Genomic DNA, 15308 nt, shown 5'->3' with positions numbered 1-15308 from the left:
AGATGAGCCACCAAGGTGGTCGATGTCGCAGACCCATCCTGCTCCCTTGCGACCGGCATAGTCATGCACAGGGAGTCGTGGCTGCCATCCTCTGGCTTCCAACGGGAGGTCAAGACCACCATTCAGGGCCTCCCCTTTGATGAAGACAAGCTGGTCTCATCAGTCTTTGCCAAGTGCCTTCACTCCCTGAAGGACTCGAGGGTGACGCTTTGGTTTCTAGGCATTTACATCCCAGCACCCCGGTGGAGACAGCAACGACAACCCTCCCGGCCCTGGTCCTGTGTGCCATACCAGACCGCTGTCTCCACTGTGAGGATGACCCACCTTGACGACACTGATCCCAATGGCCCTGGGCATCGGCCCCTGCCACAGCCACCTCTTCCTCCTCACCTCATCAACCACCCAAAGCCCAGTTTTGATGCACAAGTCGAGAGCTGAGAGTCCCCTGCATCACCATCCTCGTCCTCCCCTCTCCCCAGTCACCTTTGGGACTGTCTTTCCTCTTTTGCCCACAACAGGGGCAAGATCACCATGGACCGTTGGGTGCTGGGGATCGTATGGCACGGTTACTCTATCAAGTTTCTGGACTCCCATGGGGAATACCTCCCACCATGCCCTCCTACAAAACGAAGCGGATGCCCTCCTCACTAAAGGTGCGATAGAACCGGTGCTTGACCCCTTCATCGGCTAGGATTTCTGCTCTCCATATTTCTCATCCCGAAGAAGGGTGGAGGGCTCCGCCCTATACTCTATGTCCGCATTCTCAACACCATCAGCTGCAAGACCAAGTTCTATATGGTCATGCTCGCCTTGATTATTCCCTCCCTTCTGTGGGGAGTCTGGTTCACAGCTCTCAACATGAAAGATGCATACTTTCATATCGACATCCACCTGGCCCACCACAAGTTTCCTCGCTTCTGTGTGGGCACTAACCACTACCAGTTCAGGGTCCTTCCCTTCGACATTGTGACAACCCCCATAGTCTTGACGAAAGTGTTTGCAGTAGTGGCAGCACATCTCCGGCATCTGGGATACTCCATGTTCTTGTATTTGGACAACTGGCTTCTCGTCATGCCTTCCTGCACCAAGCTAACATCTGCCATTCACAGTCTTCACTCTCTCCTCGCCACTCTGTGTCTGCATCAATGAAATCAGTGCTCATCCTGACACAGACAAACCACTTCCTTGGTGCCCACCTCGATTCCATGGCTGCTCGGGCCTTTCTCCTGGGAGACCGCTTCACCACCTTGATGGCTGTAGTGGTGGACCTTCACCGCAACCCCCGCACCACAGTGCACCTACGTAACGCTGTATACTCAATTACATGTGTGCTGTCTACAGCTGTGGCTCCTGTCAGTTGCCTGGCCCCATGCCACCCACTTCGATGACACACTGCTTGTTCCATGCTCGCTTTGGGCCTCCCTGCTCTGGTGGATCGACTCTCCAAGGTGCTCTTCAGCACCCCCTTCGCCACACCTGTCCCAACTGTCACCTTGACCACAGATGTCTCCCTCACCGGTTGGGGCGTTCATCTGAGTGAGCACATTGCCCAGGGGTTTTGAACTCAGCACGAGGCCCACCAGTACATCAATGTCTTCCAGCTCCGAGCAGTCCGCTTGGTTTGCTGCATGTTCCTGCTGCTCATCTGTGCCAGTTCAAATTCTCTCTGACAATACCACAGTGGTGGCTTACATAAACAGGCATGAGGGCACCAAGCCTCTGTCTCTTTGTACAGAATCCATCCACCTCTGGAACTGGTGCATCTGCCATCATGTCATGCAGCACGCAGTATATCTCCCGGGCACGCAGAACTCCATGGCCAATGTGCTCAGCCGGCACTGATACCTCAATCACAAGTCGGAACTCCACAACCCCACTCTCCATTCGCTCTGCCATGCCTGGGATACCCCTTGCCGGGATCTTTTTGCCATATGTGACAACCACAAGTTCCCCCTCTACTGTTGCTGGGGGGCCATGGAGCCTAGCTCCCAAGGTGGTGCTCCCCTCCTGCCTTCGGGTGGCAAACTCCCCTATGCCTCCCGCTCCATTTCCCTCCTTCCCGAGGTGCTACAGAAAGTCTGCCAGGACACAAGCCACAATACTGCTGATCGCTCCATTCTGGCCTGGTCAGTTGTGGTTTCCTGACCTCCTCCAGCTTTCTGCCCATCCCCCCACCCCACCTCTGCCTGATCCTGGACCTCACCCCAATCCTGGCCCTCTTCGTCTCATAGCCTGGTTTTTGGATGGGGCTCGTGCATAAATAACACCTGCTTGGCACCAGTGTGCCGCATCCTTACCCACAGCAGGCGGGCTTCCACCAGAGCATGTTATACAGTGAAATGGGCCTGTTTCATCTTCTGAGCTCGGCACCATAAACTTTCCCTGGACGCTGTCTCCATCCCTACTGTCCTGGCCTACCCCCTTGAACCTAAGACCTCAGGCCTTTCCCTTAGTTCTGTCCTGGTCCACCTGGCAGCGCTCAGTGTCTTCCTCTCTTCCCCCCCCCCCCCCCCCCCCTGGATGCCCCATTTTTAACCATCACCCCCCCACCCGCTTCCTGAAGGGGCTGCTGAACACCTTCCCACTGGTGATCATGCCTGAATCCTCCTGGGACCTCAACCTTGTCCTTTCCACCTCACTAGACACCCCCTCCCTCCCCCACACTTTGAGCTCCTGGCCATGTGCTCCCTTTCCCACTTCTCCATAAGGGTCATTTTTCTCATGGCTATCACTTCTGCTCAGTGGATCAGCGAATTGGCCGCCATGATGGCCGACCCACTATATACAGTCTTCCATAAGGACAAGGTCTCCTTACGCCTTCACCCCAAATTTCTCCCGAAGGTGGTTTCAGACTTCCACATCAACCAGTCGATTTACCTCCCGGTCTTGCATTCTACGCCACATGCCAATCTGGAAGACAGAACCTGCACTCACTTGATGTTCGTCGCACCCTCACCTTCTACCTTGACAGGACCCGTGACTTCCGTGCTTCTCCACGCCTTTGCAGACAGATCCCGAGGTCAGGCCTTCTCCTCCCAATGTGTTTCGAAGAGGGTCTTGGCCTGCATCTGTGCATGCTACGAGCTCTCTAATACCATGCCGCCCGGCTGGATTATGGCACACTCGACACAGGCATAGGCAGTCACTTCCACCTCCTTGGCAGATGTATCCTGGCATAACATCTGCTGGGCAGTGACATGGCGTCTTGTCCATACCTTCATGGCCTGCTATGCTATAGCCCAGGGGGCAGTAGCCGATGCAGCCATGGGTTGTGCTGTCCTTCAGACTGCGACACCTCTTGCATCCTCGCAACCTTCTCCGCACTAATCACTGCTTGATACTCACCTGCGTTTGGAATACATATAGAGACCATCACTCAGAAAAGAAGAGGAGGAGGTTACTTATCTGTAACTGAAGGTTCTTCAAGATGTATGGTCCCTATTTGTATTCCAATACTCACCCTCCTTCCCCTCTGTTGTGGTCCACGTTGCTCGGTGGTGAGAGAGTGACAGTGATGGGGTGTCGTCCCACACAGCCTCATATAACCTCGCCTGCGGCACAAGGCTTACGTACAGCGCACGTGTGGGCCAATGGATACTGATATAAAAATCTTCTGTCTCTGGTGTATGGCACACAAGCACACTCATGTTTGGAATACAAATAAGGACCACACATCTCGAAAAATCTCCTGTTACAGGTAAGTAACCACCTCTTATCTCACTAAGGGTATGTCTACACTACCCGCCAGATCGGCAGGCAGCGATCAATCCAGCGGGGATCGATTTATCGCGTCGACGCGATAAATCAACCCCTGAGCGCTCTCCCGCGCCGCGAGAGACGCAGGCAGAGTAGACAGGGGAGTGACAGCAGTCGACTCACCACAGTGAAGACACCACGGTAAGTCGATCTAAGTACGTCGACTTCAGCTGTGTTATTCACGTAGCTGAAGTTGCGTAACTTAGATCCATTTCCCCCCTACAGAGTAGACCAGGGCTAAAGAATTTATTGGGATTCAGTTACCTCACAAAAGAATCATTTGCTGAGCCATTGTCCCTTGGATTTACAGAAGCTTAACACTTCACTTGTAGTTTCAAATACTGGCTTCCCATCTCGCATATAATGGAAGACCTGAATTAATGTGGTGGAAGACAAATAAAAAAATAGTCCCCAAACCCTACAACCTCAGAATAGCTATATTCTCTGTTATCACATCACATCCTTTCCATTGTGATTGTACCATGTGTCCAATGCTAATAAAGAGTATTAAATCTTACAATTGTGTTTACATATTGGAATGATACTGCTTTAATACCATGCTCTAGAAACCTGCCAGTGAATTTACAATTGTTTTATCAGCATACTGCTGGTTGGTTAGTACTATTTTGTTAAAATGATGATGATTGCTTCATGGAAGAAGGACTTGGAATTGGGTGCATGGACTTATGTGGAGTATTATGCTTTTGTATTTTACAAAATTTTGATACTATTGAATAATGTTTGCAGCAGAATCTGTGCTGTAGTTGTCCTGCTGGGTACTTTTAACCTGAAGGTATTTGGAATTGTTTTGGACCTAAGAGCAGAAGAAGGATTTCCCTATTTTGTGAGAGAGGATCAGTATCTTTGTGGAATTCTGAAAGGTCCTGGGTGTACTCTACGCTAGAAAAGGTTTGCTGGTATAACTATATGAGCAAACCATTCTAAAGTAAATGCAGCTTCAACTAGCAAAATAGTTTATACTGTTGCCCCGAATGAAGTAAGCGTTACTCGCAAAGGTACTTTTTGCCATTATGATTGCATCTATATTATTCCTTTTGCTGGTGTAAAAATATCTTTTCAAAAAAATCACACCCACAACCAAGCTTTTTTCTGGCCTTCATTGTTGGACTGTGTAATGTAATCTGCCACTATGTAATGTAATCACAATAATCCTGTAAAAAACGTGTGTGTATATAATATATATGAGAGAGAGAAAATTATATATATATGTACACCTCTACCCCGATATAACGTGACCCAATATAACATGAATTCGGATATAACAGCGGTAAAGCAGCGCTCCGGGGGCAGGGCTGTGCACTCCGGCAGATCAAAGCAAGTTCGATATAACACGGTTTCACCTATAACGCGGTAAGATTTTTTTGGCTCCCGAGGACAGCGTTATATCGGGGTAGAGGTGTGTGTGTGTATGTGTATAGATATAGATATATAAAAAATATTTTTTACATACTTCATAAGTAGATCTCACTTTTTCTGCCTGTCATTCCAGGTGATGCCGCAAGTGTGATTCAGTTTGGTAAATCGGCCAAACGATCACCAGAGTCGACTCAAATTGGGCAGTATGGGAACGGCTTGAAATCGTAGGTATAACAGAAGCCAGCCTTCTGAGATCTTGGGGTTTGGCTGATAGCGGGCCAGCAAATGTTGAGCTTTATATACTTCTATAAAAAGGAAACACTTAAAGTCCCATTTAAAAAGCTACCAACCTTTAAGGGAGTTATGGGTGGCTTTACTTGTTAGCTTTGGATACACTCTGTGTATGTCTGTCTCTCTTTCCTTGTAACTCTTCCTCAGGCAATGAAGCTGGTCCTAGTCCTATGACATCACAATAACTTACGCTCCATGCCAATATCATAATGATACTGAGACTAGAGGCTTGAATGACCATTTGCAAATAGGAGGCTACGGTGACCTCTAAAGGTGAATCCTGTAGATACAACGTGGCTACCAGTACTGGATTCCTAAAGAATCTTTTGGGATGATTGTGAATCTTTATTGGGAATGAAGTTCTGATTTGCTCAGAATTTGCTCTTTTGGTTTGGGGCACATACTACTCCTGGGAGAATTCTGCGCCAAAAAATTAAAAATTCTGCATATTTTAGTTGTTTAAATAACACAGTATAATAAAGCCAGTTTCAATTATTTTGGTCATTTATTTCAAAATATCTGTCAACAAATATGTCTAATAATACAGACCAAAAAAAAAATTCTGGTACATTTTTTTGACAAATAATATTAATACAGAACTTCGAGTAATTCATTTAAATTACAATACGGAATTGTATTTCCTGCACCTGTCAGAAGCAGTTCAAAGACTTGGGGGTATCAGGGGTAACAGAGGAGCTGAGGGAGAGAGTAGGAGCCTGGGAGTGAAGCTGGAGGATATTGGGTGTGGTTGGGAGAAGGTGTTGTTTTTTTGGGGGGGAGGGATTGTTAGAGAGTTGGGAAGCCTCCCCCATGCAGACCCTGGCTAAGCCCTAGCCTTTCCCATTCAGTCAGACGCATCTGCCCCTTCCCCGCACCCCCCTATCCCCATGGGTCTCTGCAGCCTCCTCCCCATCCCCAAGTGTTCCTGCAGCCTCCCTCCCCAGGCTCAACACTGTCACCCCACAAGCTCCTGAGCCCATGCTGCACTAGCCCACTAGTCCCCCACACTAGCCATTCTGAACCCCAGTCTGTGACACCTCCCCCCAACAGCCTTGTGTGCCACACTCTGTCGTAACCTGGCTCCGCGGGCAGGGTGCTGTGATGAACTTCTACTCCTGGGGGAAGTCTGCAGCACTGGGCACTCATAGAAATTTTTTTCCCGCACAGAAAATACATTCTGCCCCAGAAGTGCTGCAGTTCTGCCTTTTGCACACTAGAGGCCGCTGTGGCGCCAGAGAAGCTGGCTGTGTCCATGTGGCTGGTTGTTCTGGCGATACAGCGGCCTCTGGTGGGCAGAAGGCGGAACTGTAGCATTTCTTGGGCAGAATATATTTTATGCAAGGAAAAGACAAAATTATGCGGGACAGATGAAATTCCCCCAGGAGTAACATACCAAAATGAAAGCTTATTTTGGGGGCACCAAGACTTTAAAAGTGACTATTGGGTGTCTCAAGTTTAGGTGTCAGCTGAGTATCTAAAATCACAAGTCGCCTCTGAAAAGTGTGGCCTGGACCACTAATTTTTCCACTTTTTTCCTCTCTTAAAGTCTGTGAATTTGGACAATTGGACAGGGGGAAATGTCTGACACAGAATTTAGATTAATGGGTTTCTGTATTACAGTAGTTCCTAGAGGCCCCAACCAGGATCAGAATCCCATTGTGCTAGACACTGTACAAACAAAAGCCGACAGTCCCTGCCCTGAAGAGCTCACAGTCTAAATAAACAAGATGGACAAAGGGTGGGGAGTGCACAAAGAGAAGCGACTCACCCAGGGTTATGCAGCAGGTCATTGGCAGAACTGGGTATAAAAGCCTGGTGTCTTGAGTCCGTTCCAGTGCAACATCTGCTGGACCATGCTGCTTCTCATTTGAACAGTTTTCTAATGCAAAGACAAGTTATAGAAATTCTAGTTTTCTTCAAGTGATGGTCCTTATGTGTATTCCACATATGGGTACACAAGTGCACCATGCGTCTGAGTCCAGAGATTTTTAGTAAAAAGTGTCCGTTGGTTCACACATGTGCAGTTACTCTCCTCGTGTTCTGAATCAAGAGTACAATGGGCAGTGTGGACCAACCCTGCTCCAATTCCTTTTTACTATCACGTGGCCTGAGTCAGAATCTTCTGGGTCTACAGCTGCTTCTATCATTTTCTTTAATCTGTAATTATATATTGTAAATAGTTATTTAGTATTTTAGTATTTTCAATATTTGTTCCCTGCCTTGGGAAAATTCTCTCTGGAAGGCAAGGACTATGCCTTGTGCCCTGGGGTTTAAGAACTGTTTCTGTTTCCTGCCCCTGCTTCTTTTCAGTGAGTGACTAACACCAGCACTGCCTTTACTGCCTCGGTGAGGTTCACATCTGCTAATTACAGCATCTGCCACTCCTTCCCTCCTCAGACTTGGGGTTGAGAGCTCAGACTGAAAAAGCCATGAGACCCCAGTTCGATCTGGGCCAAGGAGCCCCCTCTGCACACTGATCTCAATAAATGGGCAGTGCCCCTCCGAACACGAGCTCAGGAGCTGAGACTACAACTTCCAAGCCTAGAGAATGAATTAGAATAAGGGGCACTGTCACAAGCATCGGGTCAGATGCTCTGAAAAGATCCATCCCTGGTTCTGTCCAAGTCAGGCGAGTCCTTGCACATGGATGATAAGGACTTAGGCCCAGGTAAGTTGCCTCTACAGGAGAATGTGGTGCGCAGGAATATGGATCCATTGGTACCAGTCGTGGTGCTGATGTATAAACCAAAGGACAGGCGTTCCATTACCTTCAACATCCAGATCAGACTCCAATGTCCACTATAACCAGGGAAGTCTCAGCTCTGGTGGCCCAACCACCCATACACCTAGCACCCTGAGACCTGTGTCTCCCTGGAGGACATTTTTGCTCTCCCTGTCCTCAATCCCCTCTCCTCTTAGGTCCAACCTTATTTAGATATAACATCACACCTGGAAGAAACCACCTCGAGTACACTGGGGTGATCTCTACCATCCATGAATCTGAGTACCCATCCGTCAGTACCTAGGTTCCCAATTGACAAGCAGAACCATATCTTCTGATCTGATGAGTCAGAGGCTCCAGATGAACCTCTACCCTTGCATAAGGAGATGAGTCTGGCCAGAAGCTCCAGTAGATCTGGGTCCTGTCTCTACCAAGATATGACTTCACAGTGCCATGGGGTTGGCTCCAACTGGTTGACTCCTCATACTGGTAATACTGGAGTCCCTGGAACCCTTAATCTAGGCACCCCAGATCTGTGCATGAACCTTATATACCCTCTCGTAGCTGACGCCAACCGGCTTCATCAGAGTGTGAAGAAGAGGAAGTTGTGCCAGATTCAGGAGTTTCGGCGGCCATTTCATCGTCCTTGCCAAATGAAGTAGTCACCCCATCTTCACCATCTCTGCCTGATGATCACAGGCAATATCATGAACTCTTACAAAGAGTGGCATCTGAGCTGCAGATCCAGCTCAAGGAGGTTCCAAGAGCCTCAGCATAGACTATTAAACATCTTACAACCCTCGAGTCCCAGTCAAGTGACCCTCCCAGTCAGTGAGGCCAGAGTAGTGTGGCACACTCCTGCCTCATGCACTCCCTTCCCAAAAAGGGTTGAGAAGTGCTACTTCATTCCACTTACAGGAGTGGAGTTTTGAATGATGGTCCCTATTGGATTCCACTGAGGGTTGGATTCCACTGAGAATTTAAAAGTAGTAGTGTCTGTTGGTCCGCACATGTGCCCTTGCTCCATCTCATGGTTTCGTCTCAGGCAACAAAGGACGGGGCAGACTGACTGCGCCCTCAGTTTTCTCACCACCACATGATCCGAGTCAAAGCTGCTGGTGTCCTCTCATCTTCCTCTGATGCACTTTAAAAAAACAACCACCACCACCTGTTTTTAGAATTGTACATAGTTTTGGTGGTTGTTTTTTCAGTAGTTTCAGTCTTAGTGTTCGTTTTCAGGAATTAAGAGACTTGGGGACTCCATTTCTCCAGTTCCCCACTCCCCAGCATCCATGCCTGGATTATGCTGATGACATCGGGGTTCAAGATCTGCACCTCCTGTCTACGTTCATTCTCGATCATTGATGAGCAACGCTGCCCTGTACTGCTTGGGAGAAGCCCACATTTGATCCAGGTGCAATGTCCGCTTGTCCTTCCCAAACTGTACCTGGGAAGACTGGGCTCTCCGCCTCAAGAAGCACCTCATAGAGGTTGTCATGAGGCTGCAATCGGATCCAGGCTGGGACCTTCCATCCTTCCTGGACATGAAGCTCATCACAGACACATCATTTCCCAGATGGGGTGTCCATGTGAGTGAGCACATGACCCAGGGGACTTGGACCACTTGGGAATCCAGAGTGCATATCAACATTCTGGAGCTTTGAGCGGTACAGAGGGTGTGTCATGCATTTCTCCCATCTATTCGCTCCCATCATATTCTCGTTATGTTGGACAATAACGCAGCCATTTATTATATCAACAAACGGGCATCTGGTCACTGGCGCTTTGTGCAGAAGTGCTCTAGTTGTGCAATTGGTGCCTTGCCCACAAGATCTTGTTGTCGGAAGCCTATATTCCAGAGACTCAGAACGTGATTGTTGGCGCTCTCAGCAGGAAATTTATGCCCGACCATGGATGGCATGACACCATAGGTCAGCGATGTTTTCAATCAGTGGGAGACTCCGACCAGGGATCTCTTTGCCTCCTACAGCAATAGCAGATGCATCACATACTGCTCCAGAGGGGATCTCGCACCCATTTCCAAGGCGATGCCCTCGTCATCCCCTGTTCACATCAGATCAATTATGCCTTTCCCCCGCTAGTGCTGCTGCCGCATGTCATCTGCAAGATCAGGCGGGAGAGCGCCACGGTTATTCTGATAATCTTATTCTGACCTTGCCAATTCTGGTTTCCCCACCTTCTCTGCATGTGAGCGGCTCCTCCACAAGACCAATTCAGAGTCCTCCTGTTCAGACTAGTTATGGCACCTGGGGTCTTGACAAAAGTCTTTTTCAGTGGTGGCGACCTGGATGAGAAGAAACAGCTTTACTGTCTTTCCAGATCCAGCATGGAGATCCAGTCAGCAACCTCATTCCTAGTCTGCCTATTATCTCTCCTGGGAATCTGTATCAGCGAAAAAAGTCAACTTTGATTCCCAGAAGGACCACCGATTTCATAGAAACGATTTTGGCCTTGACTACAGCAAGAGCCTACCTCTCCTAATGGAGAGATTCCACACCATGAGCAATTTGATAAAATAGGTCTGCAGCAAACCTCAGACTCCAGTCAGGGTCTGCCCTTCCCTTCTAGGCAATGTGGCCTCATGCACCCACGTAAAACCATTTGCCAGGCTCCACCTCCACTTCGCTCTGTCTACTCCCCAGACGACAGTGCCAGAATAACAATCCCAGCCAAGGCGATGGCTTCTCCTGCCTGGTGGGCAAACCCAGAAAAAGTTTGTGAGGGTTCTTTTTCTCACACCCTCACGCGAGGTGACTATCGTCACGGATGCTTCCCTCTTAGGTTGGGGAGCCCACATGAACAATCGCATTGCACAAGGCACCTGGACCCCTTGAAAAGCCAGGATGCATATCATCAACCTACTGGAATTCAATCTACCTTGCAGCAGTGAGCGCCTTTCATCCTCTGATTGAAGGCCATACTATCTTCACTCATCCAACGAGAATTAGAATCCTGAAGGAACTAATTAGAATTTTCCCACCAGTGGTTAAACCAACACTACAAAGGGATCTTATCTGATCCTTACCACATCTCCTTTTGAACCAATGGCCACTTGTTCCATGTCCCACCTGTTGATGACAGTTGCCTTTCTAGTTGCCATCACATCAGCCAGAACGGTGAGCGAGCTGGGAGCACTTAATGGAAGATCCATTATATACCATTTTTCATAAAAAGGTCTTTCTTCGCCTCCACCAAAATTCATCCCTAGTGTAATTCCTGAGTTTCACATAAATCAAACCATCCACTTACCGCTATTTCCCCCTCCAAAACCTCATGCTTCTGATGAGGAGAGAAGGCTTCACTCTCTCTAGATGCCCAATGGGGTACTGGCATTCTATCTGCAGAGAACAAAAGCAATTAAGAAAACACATAGACTATTTATTGCCTCAGCAAAGTGATCAAGGGTCAAGCATTATCCACCCAAAGACGCTCTCTGAATGGAGCTCAGGCAGCATCATCCTTCTCTACTAACTAGCAGGTATCCTCCCTCCAACCCTGGGAGGGCATGAGAATCCACTCCATTAGAGCGCAAGCAACCTCTACAGCATTTCTACGAGACATACCTCTATTAGATATGTGTAGGGTGGCTACCTGGAGCTCTGTCCGTTCCTTCACAAAACATTATGCATTGGGCCAAACCTCTGCTGCAGATACAGCTGTGGGAATGGCAGTACTGCAGATATCCATACTATCTGCATCCTTGCACCAACCTCCTGTTTGCTAATCTCCTATGTATGCACATAGGGGCCATCTCTCAAAGAAGAAATGGAGGTTACTTACCTGTAACTGGAGGTTCTTCAAGATGTGTGGACCCTATCTGTATTCCACTGCCTGTCGTCCGTCCCCTCTGTTGCATATCGTGACTGGATTCATAGTAAGAGGAGGAACTGGAGCATCATCATTCCACACTTTCCCTTCTACCCTTGGTTCAGAGCACGAAGAGAGCAATTGTGCATGTGTGGACCACGGGACACTGCTTACTAAAAATCTCCAGACTCGGGTGCATGATGTGCATGCGTACCCAAAGAACCTCCAGTTACAGGTAAGTAACTTCCATTGTCCTTTATTGGGGGAGTGCTTGAGGGGATGGGAATGGTGGGAAGAGTGGGGGAGAAGGAAACTGGCAGAGGTGTAGAAATGGGAAAGGAGAGAGAAGCATAATGGACAGGGAGGGTAAGGTTGGACAGGGCTGTTTGGGAGGCCACTGGGTCCAGTGCCCTGGAGCTAGTGCTGGCCACTGTGGGCAAAAAGCTCTGAAGGTTGTAGTGATTCCATAGTTTGTGCCATGTGAGCTCTTCTAGCTGCTGCTCCCCATGTGGCTGGAGGAAGTAATGCCCATTTGGCCTTGCACTGTATATGTATCCAGCTGAGTCTGGAGCAGGTTTTCTGCGGAGCTAGACAATCCTACCTTTGGCTATAGCTGGTGCTGGATGTTTTGGGGAACAAGCCCAGAGGCCTCCATCTAATCCAGGGTTGGGCAAAGTTTTTTGCCTGAGAGCCACATTGGGGTTCTGAAACTATATGGAGGGCTGGGTAGGGAAGGCTGTGCCTCCGCAAACAGCCTGGTCCCTGCCGCTATCCGCCCCCTCCCACTTCCCGCCACCTGACTGCCCCTCTCAGAACCCCCAACCCATCCAACCCCCCTGATCCTTGTCCCCTGACCGCCCCCTCCCGGGACCCCCCGCCCCTAACGGCCCCTGGGACCGCACCCCCATCCAACACCCACCCCCCAGTCCCCTGACTGCCCTGACCCCTATCCGCACCCCTGCCCCCATCAGGCCCTCCAGGACTCCCACGCCTCTCCAACCCCCCCTGTTCCCCGTCCCCTGACCGCCCCCTCCCGGGACCCCTCGCCCCATCTAACGGCTCCCTGTCCCCTGACTGCCCCCTGGAACCTTCTGCCCCTTACCCAACCCCCCTACTCCCTGCCCCCTTACCATGCTGCTCAGAGCACCAGGACTGGCTGCCACGCTGCCCGGCCGGAGCCAGCCACACAGTCTAGAGCACCGGGGCAGGCTGGCAGCTCTCGCAGCCACACTGCCCGGCAGGAACTCGCCGCCCAGAATGCTGGCGGCATGGTGAGCTGAGTCTGCGGGGGAGGGGGGACAGCAGGGAAGGGGCCCGGGGCTAGCCTCCCCGTCTGGGAGCTCAAGGGCCGGGCAGGAGGGTCCCGTGGGCCGGATGTGGCCCACGGGCCACAGTTTGCCCACCTCTGATCTAATCCTACGAAAATATGTCCTTTTCTGGATTGTCATCTGTGTGGGGTGAATAAGGTTATTTAGGGCATGAGTGATTTGAGATTTTTGTTTGTACAGCATGACAAGATGTTTCTCTTAAACCATTTTGAGATATTCGAATATTATCTCATGTTTGTTGGCATTTCAAAATTAATTAAAAAAATATAGTTTGGGGGAAGGGACCCTGGTAGCCCAGGACTTGTAGTAGAAAGTGTTGAGTTTTTTCAAACTGACTTTCCACACACTCTAAAATCTGCCTCCAGGGGTTCCATGCGGATTGGGAAGGATTTTATCCTGTTCACTAAGAAAGACACCACTATGACCTGCCTCTTCCTGTCACGCACATTTCACGAGGAAGAAGGGATCGATGAGGTTTGCATGCCCTTTGTCACTCTAAAATATAATGCTAGGTATTTGCTAAGATGAGCCTTCTGTTGTTCTCTGTACCTCATCTAAGAGGAGAAGAACCTGTTCTGAAGTTGATTTTTTCTTGTGGTTTACAATGTACTTGGGGTAAAATATCTTGGTTTGAGAAAATAAACTGTATAAAAAGGTAAATCCGAGGGGATGGGAAACAAGTGTTTTTGGGTGTTGGACACTGAATTAATACTCACCTGTTATTGGAGGGGGTAGGAAGGGGATCAATGCTGTATGTAGAGGCCATCAGAAGAAATAACTTAACCCAAGCATGGGAGCCAGTGAAGTGTTTTTTCTCAAGAGAAAGTGTTGGCGCTTCATCTTAATCCCCATCCAATCCTTTCCACAGGTGATTGTGCCACTGCCCACCTGGAACACACGTACCCGGGAGCCCATGACCGATAATATGGAAAAATTTGCAATTGAGACTGAGCTCATTTACAAGTATTCCCCCTTCAAGTCAGAGCAAGAGGTGATGGAGCAGTTTAAGAAAATCCCTGGGGAGAAGGGTAAGTGTCAACTGATGCTGGGCATGGGGCAATTGGAGATGGAAACAGGAGAAGGCATTTGGATGGCATTAGATGGAGCTAACCTCAAGTTTGTCACCTACTCAGGGACCTTAGTGATTATCTTTAATCTCAAACTGATGGATAATGGGGAGCCAGAGCTGGATGTGACCTCCGACCCCCGAGATATCCAGATGGCAGAAACCCCCCCCGAAGGAACGTAAGTGCAACAGGTGCTGGGGTTGTCCCTGTGAATGGTTTGTGGTGTTTGTAGGCTGATATGTTCTGTTCAGGCAGGTGAGTTGATGAGAATTCTGCATTCTGGAGTGCATCAGGTTGGGATTTCAGAAGTTCCTTGGCTCTCCTGTTCAGTGTTCCCTCTAATTTTTCCCACGCATGTGTGGAATGAATTTTATGTGTACACCTCTACCCCGATATAACACGACCCGATATAACATGAATTTGGATATAACGCAGTAAAGCAGCGCTCCAGGGGGAGCGGGGCTGCGCACTCCGGTGGATCAAAGCAAGTTTGATATAACGCGGTTTCACCTATAACGCGGTAAGATTTTTTGGCTCCTGAGGACAGCGTTATATCGAGGTAGAGGTGTACCAATATGGAGCTGATGTGTGACACGTGAGCTTCATATTGGTTCACCTAACAAAATTCATGTGATGGGGGTGAGGCTGAGGGGTTCGGAGTGTGGGAGGGGGCTCAGAGCTGGAGCAGAGGGTTGGTGTGCAGGGGGGTGAGGGCTCCGGCTGGGAGTGTGGGCTCTGGGGTGGGGCCAGGGATGAGGGGTTTGGGGTGCAGGCTGGCCCTGGGGCTACAGCGGGGAGAGAGGACTCCCATCAGCTCTCTCTCCCCGCAGCAGCACCTGGGCTGGGGGGGGGGGGGGGGGGAAGGGGCCCCCCCCCCGGCCCCGGCAGAGCGGGGTTGGGGCCAGAGGAGGGGCACCTCTCCCCCAGCTGTGACAAGGC

At 49.6% G+C, this 15308-nt stretch overlaps 1 protein-coding gene across 1 annotated transcript in view; it reads left to right on the top strand.

Annotated features, from left to right (window-relative positions):
• Positions 1-15308, top strand: part of MORC2 (MORC family CW-type zinc finger 2) — a 100524-nt gene that overhangs the window by 26589 nt on the left and 58627 nt on the right. The window contains exons 5-8 of the mRNA XM_026661180.2: positions 5267-5357; positions 13668-13776; positions 14171-14330; positions 14436-14547. Of these exons, the coding sequence (XP_026516965.1) occupies positions 5267-5357; positions 13668-13776; positions 14171-14330; positions 14436-14547 (472 nt within the window). The remainder of the gene's footprint in view (positions 1-5266; positions 5358-13667; positions 13777-14170; positions 14331-14435; positions 14548-15308) is intronic.

Source organism: Terrapene carolina, unplaced genomic scaffold, assembly GCF_002925995.2.
Source record: "Terrapene carolina triunguis isolate 2854851 unplaced genomic scaffold, T_m_triunguis-2.0 Scaffold951, whole genome shotgun sequence".
In the NCBI taxonomy this organism is placed as follows: domain Eukaryota; kingdom Metazoa; phylum Chordata; order Testudines; family Emydidae; genus Terrapene; species Terrapene triunguis.
This window is presented reverse-complemented; position numbering and strand designations above follow the sequence as displayed.